Source organism: Lissotriton vulgaris, chromosome 7 (assembly GCF_964263255.1).
Source record: "Lissotriton vulgaris chromosome 7, aLisVul1.2, whole genome shotgun sequence".
NCBI lineage: Eukaryota > Metazoa > Chordata > Amphibia > Caudata > Salamandridae > Lissotriton > Lissotriton vulgaris.
In genome coordinates, this window is record NC_141695.1 from 827,991,622 (window position 1) to 828,011,649 (window position 20,028).

The following is a 20,028-nucleotide window of genomic DNA, read 5'->3' on the forward strand; positions in this document are numbered from 1 at the left end:
AGCTCTTTGACGTTTTCCAATCAGGTTTTAGAAAGGGATGCAGCACGGAAACAACAATGCTCAACAACACTACTGACATTCATCGCTCCTTGGACGAAGGGGAATCCTCCCATCTCATCCTCCTTGACCTCTCTACTGCTGCTGATGATACTGTTAACCATGTCACCTTACTCAAGACTCCGAAAGACCGTTTCAGCTTTGACGGCAATGTCCTCAAGTGGTTCACCTCTTATCTCCAAAATAGAACCCAATAAATTAAACTCAGCGGCTGCCTCTCCAAACCTCAACCTGTCTCACTGGGCATCCCACAAGGCTCTATCCTCTCTACAACTCTTCTCAACCTCTTCATGGAACCCCTCACCCTTATTCTTAAACAGTCTAAAATCAGTTACCACCTCTACCCCGTGATACACAACTATATTATAAGATCAAATCCCACAATGACATCTCACATCTCAACGATTCCCTGACTAAAATCCAAGCATGGTTTCACCTAAACCACCTCAAATAAATAAAAATAAAAAACGGAAATCATCCTATTCGCTCCCTAAAACAACTTGCTTCCTATCCAACATTGAATCTCAGAGATTAAAGCACTCAACTGCTCTCTCACCATCTCCAACTCGGTCAAATCCCTCGGCATTAGCATCGATCAAAATCTCAATCTCACCCCTCATATAAAAAACTCAGCTAAAGGTGCTCTCTTCACTCTACATCACCTTAAAAAAATTAAACCCTGTATTCCAGCTGACGACTTTAAATCTGTTGTACAATCACTTGTCCTTTCCAGAATTGATTATGGCAACGCCACCCTTGTTGGCACCCCCAAAGTCCACCTTGCTCCGATTAAACCAGTTCTCAAACTGGCGACCAGGCTTATCTCTGACTGTAAGTGACACAATCACATCTCCCCTGTCCTCAAAAATCTCAAATGGCTTCCAATCGAAGGCAGATCCACCTACAAGATTGCCTGCATCACTCACAAATCCCTTCACCAAAATACCCCTTCGTACCTTTCGGACAAACTCCAAAAAGCCGGGTGTACTAGATCTCTGAGGAGCACTAACGCCCTTGTCCTAATCCCTCCTCAGCTAAAAAAGAAAGCGACTCAATCTCGTTCATTCTCAGGTAATTCCCCTTCTATTTGGAATACTCTTCCCAAAGATCTTCATGGTAACCCTTCTTTTTTTTTTTTTGTTTAAATTTGTTTATTGGGTATTTGTTTGCATTTTACAATCAACATGGCAGTGATTATACGGTACAGTAATGCATAACCATAGGTAAATTGTTCCAGAGAAAGCGCTCAGTAGTCTACCCCATTCGGTGGTTCTGTGTCCTTCGACCACACCTAACCGTGTGATCCAGTAGCGTTTATCTCATGATCCCCTACAGGGTCAGTTGTTCACCCCTGAGAAGAGCGAAGACTGTCCGTGGTGAGTGGTCTGCTATTCTCGCCAAGGTAGTGACCTCGTGGTGTAGCAACTGTTATGTGGTCGTTGCAGGGAGCACCGACAGAGTCAGTGCAAGCCATAGCTGCATGTGTTGTCGTGACGTCATCATCTATAGGTCTTCCCAATGAACCAGTGGTAGAAGGGGGATGCGTGAGGTAGGCTCTATGGAGGACGTTAAATTGTATGTTACGGAATCTGGCGTTTCTGGATACTTTTTGGGGTAGTCCAGGGCAGTGCTCCATTCTTTGTCGTGGACCACTCTGCCGATGTCCGTCTCCCACTTCTGGCGTAAGGGTTGAAGGAATGGGAGGAGTAGTGTACGAATCGCTTTATAGAGCCAAGTTCCCAGGTGTCGCCCCACTCCCATGTGTAAGATCCTGTGTATCACTGGATGCGACGTGGGTTCCCCTGTGTCTGGATTCCAGTGCCTACGACTGCTATCTATTAATTGCCTATGGAGTAAGAATTGCCCAGGGGGGGAGATCATATTGCTCCATCATCTGATCAAATGTTTTCAGCTGCCCTTCTTCAAACAATGATTCTACCTCTGTGACTGACAGTTCTGTCCATATTCGAAGTGTTCCCTGTGTGTAATATGTGTCTCCTCGTGGGAAGCCCGCCAGTGGTAGCAGGGGAGAGTATGGCGGTTGTGTTTTGGACATGCGGTGGATGCGCATCATGCAGACGCGGGCGATGGACCGTTGTAGGGGACGGGTCCATATAGGTTTAGTGCCCGGCAGTAGCATTCTATGGATCGCTGGTTGTGACATAGGGCCGTCAGTAGTGATGGTCTCTCCTATGTGACGCACCGCCGTCCAGTAGGATAGCCATTGGAGCTGGGCCGCCAGGAAGTACGCCTCGAAGGCTGGTGCTCCCGGTCCCCCCTCTGTGGTGGGAAGGTAAAGTGTAGACAACGCTACTCGCCGCCGATCTCCGCCCCACACCAACTCCGTTAGGAGGCTGTTCAGTTCTTTAAAGAACGATCGTGGTGGAACCAATGAGAGATTCGCGAAATGATATAGTAGTCTGGGGACCGTAACCATTTTTGCCAGGGCCACTCGGCCTATAGGTGCCAGCGGTAGCGTTTTCCAAAACTTCACTGCTGACCGTAGTCCGGCTAGGACTTTATGATGATTTCCCTCGTATAGGTCCTCTGGGGTATGGTACAATCGCACTCCCAAATAACGGGAGCCTCTGCATTCCATGCAAGTGACCGGGCAAGAACTGGCAGCCTGGATGTCCGCCAACTGCCTGAAACTTAATGGCAGTAAAACCGAGGTGCTCATGGTGGGGGGATGTCCGTCTGTGTGGACGTCGGCATGGTGGCCATCCTGCCTCGGAGAGACACAGGTTCCCTGCCAGGAAGCCAGGAATCTTGGGATGTGGCTAGATACCAACCTTGCCTTTGAATCCCAGATTGGTCGTGTGGTGGGGACATGCTTTGGAGTCCTAAGAACTCTGAGAAAGGTCTTGGATTTCCTGCCCACTTCTGCTCGTCGGACGCTGGTGCATGCCTTAGTCACCTCACGCCTAGACTACGGCAATTTGCTGTATCTGGGGGCCACGGGAAAGGCTCTCAATCGCCTACAGGTGCTGCAAAATGCTGCTGCTCGCCTTATCTTGAGGCTCCCAAGAAGATCTTCCTCTAGGGCAGCACTTCAGGCTCTGCACTGGCTGCCTGTGAGGAGTAGGGTGGAATTCAAAGCCCTTGCCACGTGTCACCGGATTCTGGGTGGCAAAGCCCCTGCCCCGTTACAGAGTCTGGTGACCAGGTATGAGCCCACAAGGACTCTGCGCTCCTCCTGTACAGGCCTCCTGAAAATTCCTAGAATTAGGAAAGCGCGTATGGGGGGAAGGTCGTTCAGATTTCTGGCACCGAAGCACTGGAATGACCTTCCGTCTGAGATACGCCTGGAGTCATCAGAATCTCTGTTCAGAACCACACTTAAGACCTACCTATTCAGACGGTAGCCGGTTGCGCTTGCTGTTAACTGCTTACCCCACTTTTATAGCGCGGGGACACGCCTGTAGGCGTACACCAGGCGCTTTACAAATGCCCCTAATAATAATAATAATATTTGGGCTTCAAATGGGGCCATACCAGAGCTCAGCGGGTACAGGGAGGACTTCCCCCAGTTGACCCTAAGGGCAAAATGTCCGCGAATTCCTCCAGCGTTGTCCAGATGCGGGTCAGGTCGCTCGTAGCATCCCTAACGTAGATTAAGAGGTCATCTGCGTACAGGGACACGCAGTGCCATGTGTGCGCCAGGGGAATTCCCCAGTCCGCGCACTCTTCTCGCAGGCGAATTTCTAGTAGTTCGACCGCTAGGGCAAACAGGAGGGGTGACAGCAGGCACCCCTGTCTGGTTCCTCTCTCCACCGCGAGCTCCGAGGAAATGTAACTTCCCATCCGGACTACGGACGTGAGTTGCATATATAGGAGCCTGGTGTATGCTGTCAGGCGAGGGCCAAAGTTGTTCTTCCTGAGGACCTCGAACAGGTATGGCCATAGGAGAGTGTCAAACGCCTTTTCGAGGTCTAATATGAGGCAGGCTGCGCTAGGGAACCGATATTGTGTCATTTCCTGGATATGAAATAGTCTACGGAGGTTGTGAGACGTGTTGCGGTTTGGCACAAACCCACTCTGGTCGGGATGGACCAGTTGGGGTAGGACCTGGGCATATCTTTCCGCCAGCATTTTACCTAAGATTTTGCAGTCCGCGTTGAGTAGCGTGATCGGTCTGTAGGACGACGGGAGCTTAGGGGCCCTGTGTGGTTTCAGAAATGTGACTATTACCGACTCCCTGAATGATCTCGGCAAGACCCCTGTCTTGAGCGCGTCCTCAAACATAATGAGCAATCGTGGGGTTAGGTGAGTAGAGAATGTACGATAGTATTCGAGGGGGAAGCCGTCCATTCCCGGGGCCTTGTTTCTGGCTAGTGTTCCTATCGCTACCTTAATCTCGGCAGGTCTTATTTTTTGATCAAGGTCCTTCTGAATGTCTGGCGAGACTTGGGGGATTGGCAGAGTGAAGAAAAAGCTGTGTATAGCGTAGGGGTCTCCCTGCCTCGGGGCTTGGTATGTGTGAGAGTAATATGTGTAGAATACTTGCATGATTGCGAGTTAGGAGGTTTGGAGCCGACCGGACTGATCATTGATTTCTGTGATGGGTTTTAGATCGGGGTCTTGTCGAGCTAACCATGCTAGGAGTGTTCCCCCCCTGTTGCCCTCCCGGTGTACCCTGGCTGCAAACGTCCTGAAGTTATATTTGCGTAAATCCCTCAATGTTTCAGCGTACTTTGTTTTATCCTCGGCCACGTGTTCCTAGGCCGCCTCTCCGCGGTTGTCCGCTTTTAGTAGGGTTGCTAACGCGCATTCTGCTTCTTGTAGTGTGCGCTCTAAGATCCTACGCATACCCACCACCTGTTGTATGCAGTGGCCCCTTGCCGTCACTTTGTGTGTCCCATTCTATGAGCCTAGAGGATGCCGTCCCTGCGTTTAGAGTGAAATGTTCCTGCAGGTGAATCCCGTGATCGTGTGTGAATACCTGGTCCATGAGACATTCCCGAGGGAGCTTCCATGTTGGCACTGGGGGGTGGGGTCAGGTGGTTTCCATCGAAGTGTCAGTACATGGGAGTCGTGGTCTGAAAACACCCTTCCAAGATAGTCTGTGTGTTGTGCTTTAGTGTGCAGAGCTGCAGAGCAAAGGAATCTATCCAGACGCACTCGGAGGTAAGTTGTAACCCTTCTTACCCTCTCTCTTCAAAAAAAAACTCAAGCTGCTTCTTCTCAACAAATATTGAGGTTCTTAATTATATCGACCTCTCTGCCCATTTACTCCTCGCATTACCTTTACCCATCCAATCCCTCTCTTCCACAACTTTTCCTAAATCTCTCTCCTTCTTTCATCCTCAGTCTAACTACACTTCTATTCTCTTTCTCCCTCATCGACTGTCCTCAATCTCTTTACATGCTTTCTAAATCCTCTTTATCCTTATCCAGGCGTAGCTAGAGCTTGTGGCGCCCGGGGCTACCCCTCAGATTGCCGCCCCCTCCTTTGCTGGGGAAAAAGGACGGTGAGCACTTGAAAGATGTTCGAGTCTCCGAGAGACACGTAGTATTGCTGCTAACAGTTACCTCGATCATGCAAGTTACATGCACATACATGACACGGTCATTGGCAAAGCCAATAGCTCTGGCGAAATACGTGACCTATTGGCTATGCCAATGGTTGTTTTGTTTTTTATAGGCACTGTGAGATCAAATGATTTGCCCAGAATCACAGGATGTTAATTGATTGCAACCACTGGCAAGCTGCTAATATGTAAAAGTAGTGGGGTTTCTATAGAATTCGAGGAGTGAAAATACCAGGAGAATGCAGCTCAGCAATTCAACTGCATCACGGAAATCCAGCAGCAGTGTAATTTACTGAAGGGAATGTTTTCTATCATCTACTATTTCCATCCATTTCCAATCAGTATGGCAATGGGTAACAGGGTTTACAGAACGAAGAGTGGGTCCAAGTGAGACTAGATTAGCTGGAAGTGGAGAATATTCCCTAAATACTATTATCTGTACAACTAAGTGTTTTAAATGAAACTCCCAGACAGGAGGTAAGTTTCAAAATGTATTCCATAAGTACTTGCCAACGACAGGCAGCGGCCAGCCAGCTTGGATCCCAAGATTAATGGAATTGTTCACTGGAATCCTAGCCAGCCACTCCATTTGCCTGCTTGGGCCTAAGTTGAGCAATAACATTATCACAAGCATTAGAGATGTAGCTCTAGCATGGTGGAGCACAAGCTGCACCATGCACAATTCACGGTCACCAGATCACCTTCACTTGAATTATTTTAAAGTTGCGTGCGTGCCGCTCACCACACAGACAAAAGAAAGTAGCAGGCTGGCTGGGCAAGAAGAATGGTGGCCTCCACGCACTCCGACTCCAGTTCGGCCCGGCACGACGAGGGGCGAGCGTAGGGGGCTGTGAGCGCGTAACGCATTACACTGCTACGGTGCAGCGCCGGCGGTGAGGGCTGGCCAAAAATGTCCTTACAGGGCCGTCATTGGTTGCGCTCGCGCGCGCTACCACTGGATTGACGGCCCTGGAGGACTAGTGTGAGCGAGGCTGGGAGGGGGGCCCAACAACGGTCGTCACACGGACAGATTGGTGATGAGTTGACACTGATTTTCGAACGAACGCCAAACCGATTTCAGTTACACTATTTATAACTTTATTGGTATGCCATGCAAATTGCAATGCAAATGCAATCCCTAGAAATAAGAAATTGTCTGTGCTAGAGCCCGCCGCGGCCGAAACGGGCCTCGGCCTCCAGTCAGTCAGTCATAGCTGCCAAGGTTTCAGATTGCTAGGTGTGATATTTTTATAATTTCAGTATAATTATGACATTTCAGCCACTATGAGTGACAATTTCTCACGAGCAATAATCAAGCAATGAAACATATAGGGAAACATATAAATATCAGAAATTACACCTATTTGAACAACAAGAAACTCTAAGAAGTAATTGAACTAAAGTGCGCTAACAGGGGCCTGCGAACATCGCCGGCGAGCCGCTCTGCCAATCAATGGGCCTGTGCTGAGTGGTGGCCTGAGTAAAAGCAACCATGACAACCAAAAGTAAACCAAACATAAGCAAACGCTCGACTTACCATATGTTTAGAGATAGGATCCAATGTGGAAACCAGCATGTCCCTCAGTCTCCCACCCTCTGTCTCCGTCCCTCTGTCACACTCCCTCTGTCTGTCTCCCTCTGTCTCCCTCCCTTTGTCCCTCCCTCTCCCTCCCTCCCTCTCCCTCCCTTTCCCTCCCTCCCTCTCCCTCTGTCTCCCTCTCCCTCCCTCTGTCTCCCTCCCTTTCCCTCCCTCTGTCTCCCTCCCTTTCCGTCCCCCCTCTCCTTCACTCCCTCTGTCTCTTTCCCTCTCCCTGTCTCCCTCTCCCTCCCTCTTTCTCCCTCCCTTTCCCTCCCTCCCCCTCTCCCTCCCTCCGTCTCCCTCCCTCCCTCTCCCTCCCTCCCTCTCCCTCCCTTTCCCTCCCTCTTTCTCCCTCCCTTTCCATCCCTCCCGTCCCCCTCTCCCTCCCTCCGCCTCCCTCCTTCCCTCTGTCTCCCTCTCCTCCCTCTGTCTCCCTCCCTTTCCCTCCCTCCCTCCCTCCCTCTCTCCCTCTCTGTCTCCCTCCCTCCCTCTCCCTCCCTTTCCCTCCCTCTCCCTCTTTCCCTCCCTCTCCCTCCCCCTTCCCCCTCTCTCTGTCTCCCTTTCCCTCCCTCTGTATCCCTCCCTTTTCCTCCCTCTGTCTCCCTCCCTTTCCCTCCCTCTCCCTCTCCCTTTCCCTCCCTCTCCCTCTGTCTCCCTCCCTCCCTTCCCCTCCCTCTGTCGCCCTCCCTTTCCCTCCCTCCCCCTCCCTCGGTCTCCCTCCCTTTCCCTCCCTCCATCTCCATCTGTCTAGCTCCCTTTCTCTCCCCCTCCCTCTGTCTCCTTCCCTTTCCCTCCCTCCCTCTCCCTCTGTCTCCCTCCCTCCCTCTCCCTCCCTCCCTTCCCCTCCCTCTGTCTCCCTCCCTTTCCCTCCCTCCCCCTCCCTCGGTCTCCCTCCCTTTCCCTTCCTCCATCTTCATCTATCTAGCTCCCTTTCTCTCCCCCTACCTCTGTCTCTTTCCCTTTCCCCCTCCCTCTCCCTCTGTCTCCCTCCCTCCCTCTGTCTCCCTCCCTTTCCCTCCCTCTGTCTCCCTCCCTTTCCCTCCCTCCCCCTTCCTAGGTCTCCCTCCCTTTCCCTCCCTCTCCCTCCGTCTCCCTCCCTCTGTCTCCATCTGTATCCCTCCCTTTCCCTCCCCCTCCCTCTCCCTCTGTCTCCCTCCCTTTCCCTCTCTCCCTCCCTCTCCCTCTGTCTCCCTCCCTTTCTCTACCTCCCTCTGTCATCTCACCCTGCCTGTGTGTGCCCGGTCTGAGACAGCTACCGGGCACACACACACAGCCGCACCTGAGCACTTCACAGGTCTTTAAAAGACCATTTTAATGTTTAATGTTTAATGTTAATGATGCTTTGTTCACCTCTTAGCCCCTGCAGCCCCACTCTGACTATGGCGGGAATCACCCGGCCCCCACAGAGCAGCAGAGTCTCTGAGTCGCGCTGCCGCAGGGGTGTTTGCTGACACTCTTTAAAAACAAGCATTTGCAATGCAATAGGTCTCGCATTAGGAAAGTTTGAGCTATCGGTATTGTAAATGACAATTTTTCTATTTATGTGTTGGTTTTGAAAATAGCTAAATTAATAATTTTGTCATTTACAATGCCAATAGTTATAACTTTCGCAAATGTGACACCTATAGCATTTAATGCAATATGTGTTGTATTTAGGTGACCTAGATGTATTGCTATTACACATAACAATGGCTTTTAATTTTTTTTAATAATTAATACTTAAATAAAAGTTATTGTAATTTATAACGGCAATAGTTTAAACTTTTGTAAATAACTTTTGTGAAGATTATGTTCAGTGTATTGTATTGTGCAGAACAGAAGTGAAATATTAACATCTTTTGGTGACATTTGTAATAAAGCTTCAAACATTGAGAGAACATATTTGAACCAGTTCTTGTTGTTGAATGGTTGCACAGATTGATGCTGTGGTGGCGCTGAGTGATGTTGTGGTGGCGACTAGTGATGCTGTGGCGTTCAGTGATGCGGGAGTAGCGCATAGTGATGTTGTGGTGCCCCTGAGTGATGCTGTGGTGATGCAATAGATAGAGTGAGTGTGAGGGGGCGTGGCTAGCAGCCGACGGAGATGGTCGCTGCCTAAAGCGGCTCCCGACCTCCACCCGCTAATCCTGCAAATAATCCACTGCACACGTGGACATACCCCCTGAAACTCGGGGGGAGTTCCGACGGCGGACCCCAGTGCCTGCTTTGGGGCCGGCTGCGCCCTGCTAGCCGCTGAGGAACGGCTGGAAACCAGCGGTAAAGAGTGCACCCGGGAGACGAGCAAAATGACGACCGCACCGAGGCCCTGACTGTGCAGCCGACGGTGCCCGCGGCCGGAGATTGTGGAGGCGGTGTTGCAGTGGAGCCGGCCCCTGCCCGATGCAGCTCGACTCAGCGGAGGCGCATTCCAGCCCGAGTGCCACGGATCCGGCCCCTGCTCCGGGTGAGTCTCTGTGCGACCCCTCCCCTGACCGGAGGATCTACGAGACTCCCCGGTTTCTGGGCCCAGGCGGACCTTGGCTCTGGAGAGGGCCGCCCCCCCGTCCTGCCAGCGGACCTTCGGCGAGCTGCGTCTTGTCGCTGATGGGGATCGCCCTGCGGGCGGCGTGGTGCGGAGAGCTGCGTGGGGGGGCCAACTGGCGAGTGACGCCCTGAACTGGCTAGATCCCCCACCACCGGGACGCCTGATTACGCGACCCCCCGGCTTGGGGCCTACAGCGGACTGGGACTCCACCAGCTACCGGAGGCCTGGGGAGACCTGGGGAAACCATCTGCTGGGACCGGAGAGCCGCCACTGGAGCCCCGAACTCGATCTGAGGCCTCACCCCGAGCCCCTACTCTCTGCCCCGCTAGCCTTAATCACTGCTGGCAATCGGGAGCTCGGAGAAACTCGGCGAAGGCGGCGGACCTGCCTCCCTACTAGCCAGGTTGGAGGAACCCGGGGGCTGCGGTGTGACGACGGATTGAGGGGCGCTTAATGCTCGGAGGAGCCGCTGCGCACAGCGGTACTCACTCGCCGCCTGGGCACTTGAGCTAGGCAAACTTTGAGGATCAGAACTGCCGCATGACCCCCTCGGCCTCTACGATTCTTGGATCCCCTCGGCGCTGGGGCTTGCTGTCCCCCTACGGCACCGGGAGTCCCTCACGACTGCGGTGGATCCTTGGGGGAGGTGGATCCATTGGAGGCCTGGATCATCTCCACCCTTGTACCCCATCACTGGCCCTGGACCCTGAATGCCTGCCTGGACTGCGAAGCCGACGCTTGAAAGTGCTGTGAGGCCCGGAGTGACCCGAGTTAAAGCTCGGACGGAAGCCTGCCTGGCTGCTGCCCTCCTGATTGCTCGTTGTGGGGTGCACCTGCCACCAGCGAACCTTGTTGGGGCCCCAGACACCCAGCCCGATTCAAAATGGGGAAGCCCAAGGGGGCGAAGGGAGACGGCAACCGAACCACGGAATCACCTGACGACGTGCCGCAACCCCCGACAGAACTACAACAGATGTAAAACCGCCTCCTAGAGGCCATCGCAGCCACGAAAGACGCTCTACATCAAGACATCCTGCAGGTGTCGACGGCCCTGGGGCTCTTACGGCCAGACCATGGAAAGCTGGCAGACAGGGTCAAATCTGTGGAAGATACACTGAAGGACGTGGTGCCAGCACACAAGACCATGGAGGGGCGACTTACAGAGGCTCTGGAACGCATACAGACCCTGGAGAGACGGGCGGAGGATGCCAAAAACCGCAGTCGGCGGAACAACGTGCGCCTAGTGGGCCTTCCAAAGAAAAAAGAGGGCTCGGACATGGTGGGTTACTTGAGCGAATGGCTGAAAACAGCAGTTGCCACGGAGGGCCTTTCGCCCTTTTTCACACTTGAGCGGGCGCACCGAGTCCCGGCCAAACCCCCAAAACCGGGCCTGCCACCTCGCCCAGTGGTCATCAAATTGCTACACTATAAGGACAGGGACTGGCTCTTGCAAAGGGCCAGGGAGGCAGGCCCCTTCCAAGTGGACAATAGTAGAGTCACGCTTTTCCCAGACTACACGTTCGAGACTCAAAAGCTGGGGGCCTCTTACCTTTCCATTAAGAAAGAACTGCGAACTGAAGGCATGCAGTATTCACTCCTTTTCCCAACCAGACTCCGAATAGTAGTGGACGAGAAATTGCTGTTCTTCCCCACGGCGGCGGAGACATGGGCCTGGTGGGACACCTACAAAGCGGACACGGACGGAGCCCGGTTCAGAGAAGAGGAGGAATGACCGAGGCAACTGGTGAGGAAATCGCGGAGACTCCGGGGGCGCATTCAAGGGTCCAGGAGGCCTACGGAATCCCAGACGGAGGACGAGAGGAGAGCGGCGCTGCAGGCTGTAATGGACGTTTCGGGCTCGGCACTTGCCCAATTGGGGAGAGTTTTGGGCTCGGATGAACAGGGAACGGGCTCAGAGACGGAACTATCGGAGTTCGGCAGCGTGAAGGGACCAGCAATCACGCCTCAGACGTCGTGGGAAATACTTGGGAGCTGAGAGAGGGAAATGGCGCTCTTGCAGGAATGGAGGCTGTTGGGGCTGCCGCCTGGACACCTAAGCAGGCAGCTGTAAGACTGGATCATCGTGAGTTCTAATGCGTATTGTGGGGCGGGGGGACTGGGGACTGTGCCAAAAAAGTGCTTGAGCCTAGTTCACGCTCCCTAGGGCCCATAAGGCCTCCGTAGTGAAGACTGCGGATTAGTAGAACTTGTGAGCACGTTTGCTCGTACATAGTTTGGATGGGAGCATCTCTCTCGGGGTTAGGTCCTGTTCTGGGGGGAGGGGCCTGGAGCATTTGGGGTGACTCGAGGCGCAGTGAAGAGAGAGGGGAAGTTCTGAGGGGGGCGGGAACAGTGTCACGCCTGTCGCCTGGAGGCGATACATCATTGAACTGATCCGAACAATGTGGGACGATGGCTAATGTGGGATCGATAAAATGTGTCTTGGAATGTGAGGGGGCTGTACACTATGGCAAGGAGGCATAGGATTCATGCTTATCTGGTTCGGAGAGGAGTGCACATAGCGTTTCTACAGGAAACCCACCAGACTAAGAAAGAGGGACTCGCGCTACAGCGTAGGTGGAGAGGGCACTTATTCAACACCATGTATTCGGCCTTTGCTAGAGGGGTGTTAATATGGATCAGGGCGGGTACACCTTTCAAAGTAACCAGACACATAGTGGACCCTGAAGGAAGATTTGTGGTGGGCGAGGGCAAGCTTAGAGGCCGACACATCATACTCAGCAGTATCTACGCACCCAATGTGGACCAGGCAAATTATTTTGCAAAGCTATCCGGGGAACTAGCCAGTTATCTTACAGGCCCTGTTTTGATGGGGGGGACTTCAATTCCATAGCAGACACGATACTAGATAGGTCACATCCACCACTACATACATCCCCAGTACATAGGCTAGCGAGATGCATGTCAGACTGGCAGGGAAAATGGGAACTGTCAGACGCTTGGCACACACAACACCCAGCGGAGCGAGACTACTCGTTTTACTCTAGTCTGCATGACCTCCATGTCCGCGTTGACTCTTTCCTATGCTCTCGGTCGGTGCTTCCTGCAGTAGCCAGGACTGAGTATCTGGCACGCACAATCTCCGATCACAACCCGCTACTCCTAACACTGAATTGGATGTCTGAAATATCGCAGATTCCGACGTGGCGGCTGCGACCGGACACGCAAGATGACCCTCCTTTCCGGGAAGAGCTAGAAGGGAGGATCTCACAATATTTTGTGGAAAATGAGGGTTCCGCTTCTACCAGAGCAGTGGAATGGGATGCCTTCAAACTTATAGTAAGAGGCCACTGCATAGGAAAGTATGCAGGGGTGCGCAGGACCCTGCTGGACGACCTGGAAAAAGCTGAGCGCACGCTGAGGGAGACCGAACTAGCACGCCCCAACCGGCCCGAGCTTCAGGGGAAGGTTAGCGAAGCGAGGGAGGCGGTGGCAGTGGAGGTGGAGCGCCTTCGTAGTTTTGATTATAGGACGTACCTAACGAAATCGCACGCGGAAGGGGATAAAACTGGAACACTCCTAGCTTGGCTGGTGAATCCCACCAGGAGCAGCCACTCAATCTTGGCCCTGAAGAGGAAATGGGGCAGCATCTGCAGCACGCAACCAGAAATATTAGACAGCTTTCGGTCGTATTACGAGGACTTGTATAAGAGCACGCTGGGGGACCAGGGAGAGGCGATAGACGCCCTTATAAGTGATTTACAGTTACCGCGGCTTGAACAGGACCAGGCAGACGCACTGGGGGGCCAAATAGAGTTGCCAGAAATAAGAGGAGCGGTGAAGCAGATGGCACGTAATAAAACTCCGGGTATAGACGGACTGCCCATTGAGTTCTATGGGCGATATCTGGAACAATTGGCCCCAAAGCTCCAAATAGTATACAATGAAGCCAAGGATAAAGGCCGGCTCCCCCAATCAATGTGCGAGGCGATAATGATTCCTCTGCTGAAGCCACGAAGGGAAAGCACGGACCCGGCATCCTATAGGCCGCTGTCCATGTTGACAACGGATTACAAGATCCTGAGCACAGTGCTAGCCTCCAGATTATTGACCCACATGCAAGACCTAGTCCATAAGGACCAATCCGGATTTATACCCACCCGCAACACGACGCACAACATCCGCAGACTGCTAAGATCGGTAGACGATCCACCTCCGGAGGCGAGAACTCCCCTCGTGTTGGCTGTTGACATAGAGAATACCTTTGACAGCCTAGAATGGGAGTATCTATATAGAGTGATGCAGAGTTTCGGCCTAGGAGAGGGGTACATAACTTAGACGAAGGTATTATACGCGTCTGCGAGAGCAAGAGTGAGGGTTGGCGCTCTGGTCTCCCACCAGTACGAGGTGAATCGGGGTACCAGACAGGGATGTGTACTTTCTCCCCTACTATTTGCGCTAGCGGTGGAGCCTCTTGCAGTGATGGCCAGGCGGGGAGACTATTAAAAGGGGTTGGACTTCAGAGGGTCACAGTACTTCATCTCACTATATGCAGACGACATCCTCCTCTATTTGGAGGATGCCGAGGGAGCTGTGGAGGGCGCGGAGAGACTGCTGGCGCGCTTCGGGGCCTTATCAGGCCTAAAAGTAAACTGGGCTAAAACCGGTCTCTTCCCCCTACGGAAGGTAGAGGAGCAACCTCCAGCCCATACACTTATTAGATGGGAACCTGACTGCCTAACGTACCTGGGAGTCCACATATACCACGAACCGGCGAACATGCTGGACGGCAATGTGGGACGATGTGTCCGCGCTCTGCAGAACAGTATGTCCGTTTGGGCCACCCTGCCGCTGTCAGTAGCCGGTCGGGTATCTCTTTTAAAAATGGTAGCCTTGCCGCGCTTCCTGTACTACTTCAGGACTCTCCCCATTTGGGTGCCTGGAGCAGTTTTTCGGCAGTTGAGATCAGCGATTATATCATTCTTATGGGGAAAGGGCAGACGCAGAGTTGCGTTGGCAACGCTGACCCGCCCCAAAGACGACGGAGGCCTAGCAGTCCCAGATTTCGAACTCCACTATCTGGCTGCCCAACTTCAAACCTTTACGCAGGAAATTGCGAGAGCTTACCGCGGCCGGAACAGGAGAGAGACAATGGTACCCCCGCCATGTACTAGCTTATATTGCCCTGCAGCAAAAGCTAGTGCTCAGAGACCTATCCCAGGAAGAACAGACGTTCCGATTATGTTGGACCCGCTCGCAGAAGCGAGCGGGAGTCATGCACCCGTATGCGCCTGAAATACCACTGGGCATGGTGACAGCACTCCCACACAGTGGAGATTGGTCGAGGCTCCAGCTGTGGGAGGCAGCGGGGTTGCAGATGGTGGGAGATCTCTATGATGATGGTGTGATGACCCCATACCAGACATTACAGGAGCGCTATGATCTCCGGAGAGGGGATTACCTACTGCACGCGGCTGTGGTGAGAGCCATTCAGGCACATTGGGGGGAAGGACTGCTCGAACCACCGACGACACTGGCCTGCCAGTACACAATGATGTTGGCGGGCACCTTCAAAGCAGTAACGTGCCTCTACTCCAGAATGCTGGGTGAGTCCTTGCAGCCGCTTGCGGCGCTGAAGGCCAAACAGGAAGCGGACCTGCAGATGGAAATCCCGGACACCACATGGTCCCAACTAGTACAGAGGGCCAGAAAGAGCACTAGAAATGCGCGCTTCCAGCTAATACACTTCTACATCATTCATAGGGCCTACCTCACCCTGAGCAAAATTGAAAAATACTTCGGAGCAGAGGACCCGACGTGCCCCAGATGCAATAGGGTGGAGGCGGATCTAGTGCATATGCTGAGGGACTGCCCTCATCTGCTGGATTACTGGAGAGACATTGGCAACATGTTGAACGAAGTGGCAGATAGGGACCTGACGTACGATGGAGCGGTCAGCATATTACATTGGTTCCCACACACACCCAAAAATAAAATGTCGAGCAAGTTTATTGACATGGGCTTAATTTTAGTTAAAAGGGAGTTGACCAAGGGTTGGAAATCAAAAACGGGGCCGACGCACCAGAGATGGCTGAATGAATTCCTAAAATGGGCGGCCGGCGAGAGCACGGTCAGATACCAACTTGCCCGCCGTAGATCGGACGAGCGAGCCCAGGAGGCAGCGATGGCATGGGAAATGCTAGTACAGGCACTGCGAGATAGCTCAGTGGAGGAGGAAGGAGAGGGGGAGCCAGAGAAGCCCGAGGACCCAACTGGGACTGCTGCGGTGCCGGTACCCTCGCCAGACACACACCCAGTAAACAGTTTGATACTTCTGTCCATCACAACAGGAACATGATACTCAGCGCTAGGCGCAGGCAAAGACACTGGGGGGAGGGTAAGTTCAGGGCTACAAAACTGACAAAGCTGGAGGACTATTGCTTGGTGATGGAGGGGGAAGGGAGAAAAAGTTGAAAAGCAGACAGCAGATTGCCTCACACAGAGACTATATTTGGTAGAAAATGTAAAATGCACCAAGAACGTAATTGACGCCGCCCGGCCTTCGGGATGTGGGCTGAATGGCTGTGTATACTAAACGAGTGCGGAGATAAGAGGGGTAAGAATCTGCACTGACGTGATCCCATCTTGATAAATGTACTGCACATTAAGTTCTGCAATAAAAATCGTTAAAAAAAAAAATAGAGTGAGTGCGATAGATAGAGTGAGGGCGATAGATAGATAGAGTGAGGGCGATAGATAGATAGATAGATAGATAGATAGATAGATAGATAGATAGATAGATAGATTGAGGGCGATAGATAGATAGATAGAGTGAGGGTGATAGATAGATAGAGGGAGGGCGATAGATTGATGGCGATAGAAGGATAGATAGAGTGAGGGCGATAGACAGATAGATAGAGTGATGGCGATAGATAGTGAGTGCGATAGATAGACAGAGTGAGGGCAATAGACAGATAGAGTGAGGGTGATAGATAGAGTGAGGGCGATAGATAGATAGATTGAGGGCGATAGATACAGTTAGGGCGATAGATAGATAAATAGATAGATAGATAGATAGATAGATAGATAGATAGATAGAAGTTTGTGTGTGGTTGTGTGTGGTTGTGTGTGTGGTCATGTGTGTGGTTGTGTGGTTGTGGTTGTGTATGTGGTTGTGTGTGTGGGGTTGTGTGTGTTGTGTTTGGGGTTGTGTGTGGGGTTGTGTGTTGTGTTTGGGGTTGCATGTGTGGTTGTGTCTTGTGTTTGGGGTTGTGTGTGTGGTTGACTGTGGTTGTGTGTGGCTGAGTGTGGTTGTGTGTGTGCTTGTGGTTGTGTGCTTGTGGTTGTGTGTGTGTGGGTTGTGTGTGTGTGGGGTTGTATCTGTGTGGGGTTGTGTGTATTGGTGTGTGTGTGGGGGAGGTTGTGTGTGTGGCAGGGTGTGGGGGGTTGTGTGTGGGGGGGGTTGAGTGTGGGTGGTTGTGTGTGTGGGGGGTTGTGTGTGTGTGGGGTGTGTGTGTGTGGGGGATGTGTGTGTGTGGGGTTGTGTGTGTGTGGGGTTGTGTGTGTGTGGGTGGGAGTGTGTGTGTGGGGTGTGGGGGGTGGTGTGTGTGTGTGTGTGTGTGTGTTTGTGTGGGGTTGTATGTGTGTGTGTGTGTGTGTGTTTGTGTTGCAAAAATACTTTACACCTTGCATCTTTATATAAGCCTCACTGCTCTGTGCCAAGCTACCAGAGGGTGAACACAGGTTATCTTTTAGTGTGGATCTAGCTTACCCTGACTAGGATTACAGCTTCTGCTTGGACAGGCTGCATACTTTTGCCAACCAGAACCTCAATTTCTAACACATGAGACCCAGAGGAAAGCTAGGACAGGAATATGACCCCATTGACATGCAAAATTAAGGGAAATATGGTGAGATGTAGCTCCCCCGATCATGATTGAGTATAGAGCCAGTCAATTCAAGAATAACTTTATTACAGCTTAGAGAACCATGAAAAGATTTACAAATTAAAATGATTAAAATACAATACAAACACGATTCACAATAAAAAGGTAAAATCTCTATACAGGATTTACTCATAAGGCTTTCTGATCGCAATGGAGTCTCTTATGTAATTAGCTAGATTTCAGCGGTAGCCAAAGACTGTAAGAAGTTAAAACCATCAATACGAGCAAGAGTGAGTATTCCTTAGTAATGGGAGCAGAAATCTATTTTTCTCTGATTTATACACTGTGCAAAATATTACAAAGTCCATAGTTCTTTGAACTGAGACATTATCACATGGGCAGGGCATAAGATTGTTTGACCAACCTCCTTGGTGAGGAACTGCAGGCAAAAAAAGTGCACAGTGCATAAACAGAACCTGGTTAGAGAAAATCCGAACTGGGACTTAGTAGAAATAAATAGGTAACATTGTGCAGGGGCAGGAAGCAAACAGGGGACTCCAATATTGTCATGTTGGTAACTAATAAGCCTATTGCCCCCGGAACAGTATGCCTCCTTGATAATTCCTTTGGCATTTAGGGGAATTCCTTCAGGGTTTTCAATAAAGTATTCCAGGCCAATCTCATGGTAAACCCTCCCTAAATAATAAAACCATCAAATCTTTAAAAGATTGTCTGATTTTTGGGAATCTTTAAAAACATAACATGAAAATATTAAATCCTCAGATGTCCCTATCTTGACCCATAGGAGAAAAGGGGCACTGCCTATACAGTCTTCCATAAATACTAGTTAAATTCGTATGGCAAAATAGGTAGGAAAACTTTTCGGGAGCATCAGTAATCTTTTCATGAATTTATTTTCGATTACTACAAGCTGTTGGCTTTTAGCATAGCCCCACACCGGAGCTCCATACCTGGCAATAGAGCATTTGGCTATAAAGGGTTATTAGTTCCTTCACCGGCTTGTGCCCCAATTTAGAAGCAAAACAGAATAGTGCATCCATCACCCTACTTGTCTGCTGTGCTCTTAAGGTTAAAAGAGGTTCCCATCTCAACTGTTTGCTAAAAAGATTGCCCAAGTATGAGAAGTTACTGACCTTTTCTATCTTCTTTCCCTGAACAATAATTGTTTTGGTTTTAGTGGCTTTAGGTCCACATACCATTGTATATGATTTAATAAACTGTACTTTTAAATCAAACGAGGTCATAAAATCGGTAAAAGCAGCAAGAGATTTCTGCAAACTCCTTGCTGTCCTTGCTCATGAAACCATGCCATCTGCATAAGATAAAAGCAAGTCAGATTTATTGCCAATTTTGGGAAAATCAAGTTCCTTGCTTAAGCCTCCAAACCATTTGTATAAATGAAAAACAGGAAGGGGGATAGGATGCATCCTTGCCTGACTCCCTCCGTAGAAATAATTGGGTGTGTTTTTTCCCCTTTACTGCCATATCTTACTATGACTGTGGTGCTGGAGTGGCGCCTGCGGAGTAGGGTTACCCATGCTTTTTTCCACACCCATACCTATCAACATAGCCCATAATTTATCTCCGTTGACAGTGTCAAAAGCACTAGATAGGTCCATGAAGGCCAGAAGGATAGAAATCTTCAAGGACCTTCTGTGCTTATTAAGGATTAGAGATAAATTGAGACATTGTTCAGTTGTACCCCGCCCTCTCCTAAAACCATATTGAGTATTGGACATAATGGGAATTTGCCTAGCCTAGGTGCCGGTAAGTTCCAATTTTATTAAGGACTCGGAGGTGAGGATTATGCCTTCTTTCTCCGCCTTTATTTTCACAGCAGCGATAAAAACATCAACAAACTACATTTCCCATAAACACTTGGGAAAGGAAAACAAAGTCCAACAACAGTAGTCCTTCCTCAGTGACAGCATCCCAGCCAGCCCTGATAGTACTTCTTCTGTTATTCCTCATCCTCTTTCTTCGTGCGATGCACTTGTGGTGGAGTTTCACGCATCTTGCTTGGAACCATCATTTCCTGCAAGAGAGGCAGTGTCAAAGGATGAGCTTGGCCAAAAAGGTATCACAACACTAGGCACAACAGCTGAAAGCCAGAGCCAAAAAGTCATCAGAACAAATGATCCCCATGAATATCTGACTTACATCAATACGGGGAGGGTTCACTTCACTGAAATCATTGGGAGGGATAATCCTCACCTCCAAGTCCTTATTAGAATCAGAACTTACCGGCACCTAGCTAGGCAAATTCCCATTCTATGGCAGGACCGGAGGCTTCGGATTATGCCCGTTCAAAGCTTGTCGACCACTATCCTTGCCACCTCAACCACTGGCTTAAAATAGAACCTCTTAAAAGTAGAATCCGAGGACCAATGGACCGCACGCATCAGATCTTCCAACCATGCCCCTAGGGCAAAAGCTTTAGAAGCCATCACACCCCTTGCTGAATGAGCA

The 20,028-nt window shown here is 50.9% G+C and overlaps 1 protein-coding gene across 1 annotated transcript in view; it reads right to left on the reverse strand.

Moving 5' to 3' along the window:
- Positions 1-19,519: 19,519 nt before the first annotated feature.
- The window catches only part of LOC147702488 (maestro heat-like repeat-containing protein family member 1), a 53,768-nt gene continuing 53,259 nt past the window's right edge, over positions 19,520-20,028 (reverse strand). Inside the window, exon 7 of the mRNA XM_086929418.1 lies at positions 19,520-19,594. Within this exon, the coding sequence (XP_086785544.1) occupies positions 19,520-19,594 (75 nt within the window). The remainder of the gene's footprint in view (positions 19,595-20,028) is intronic.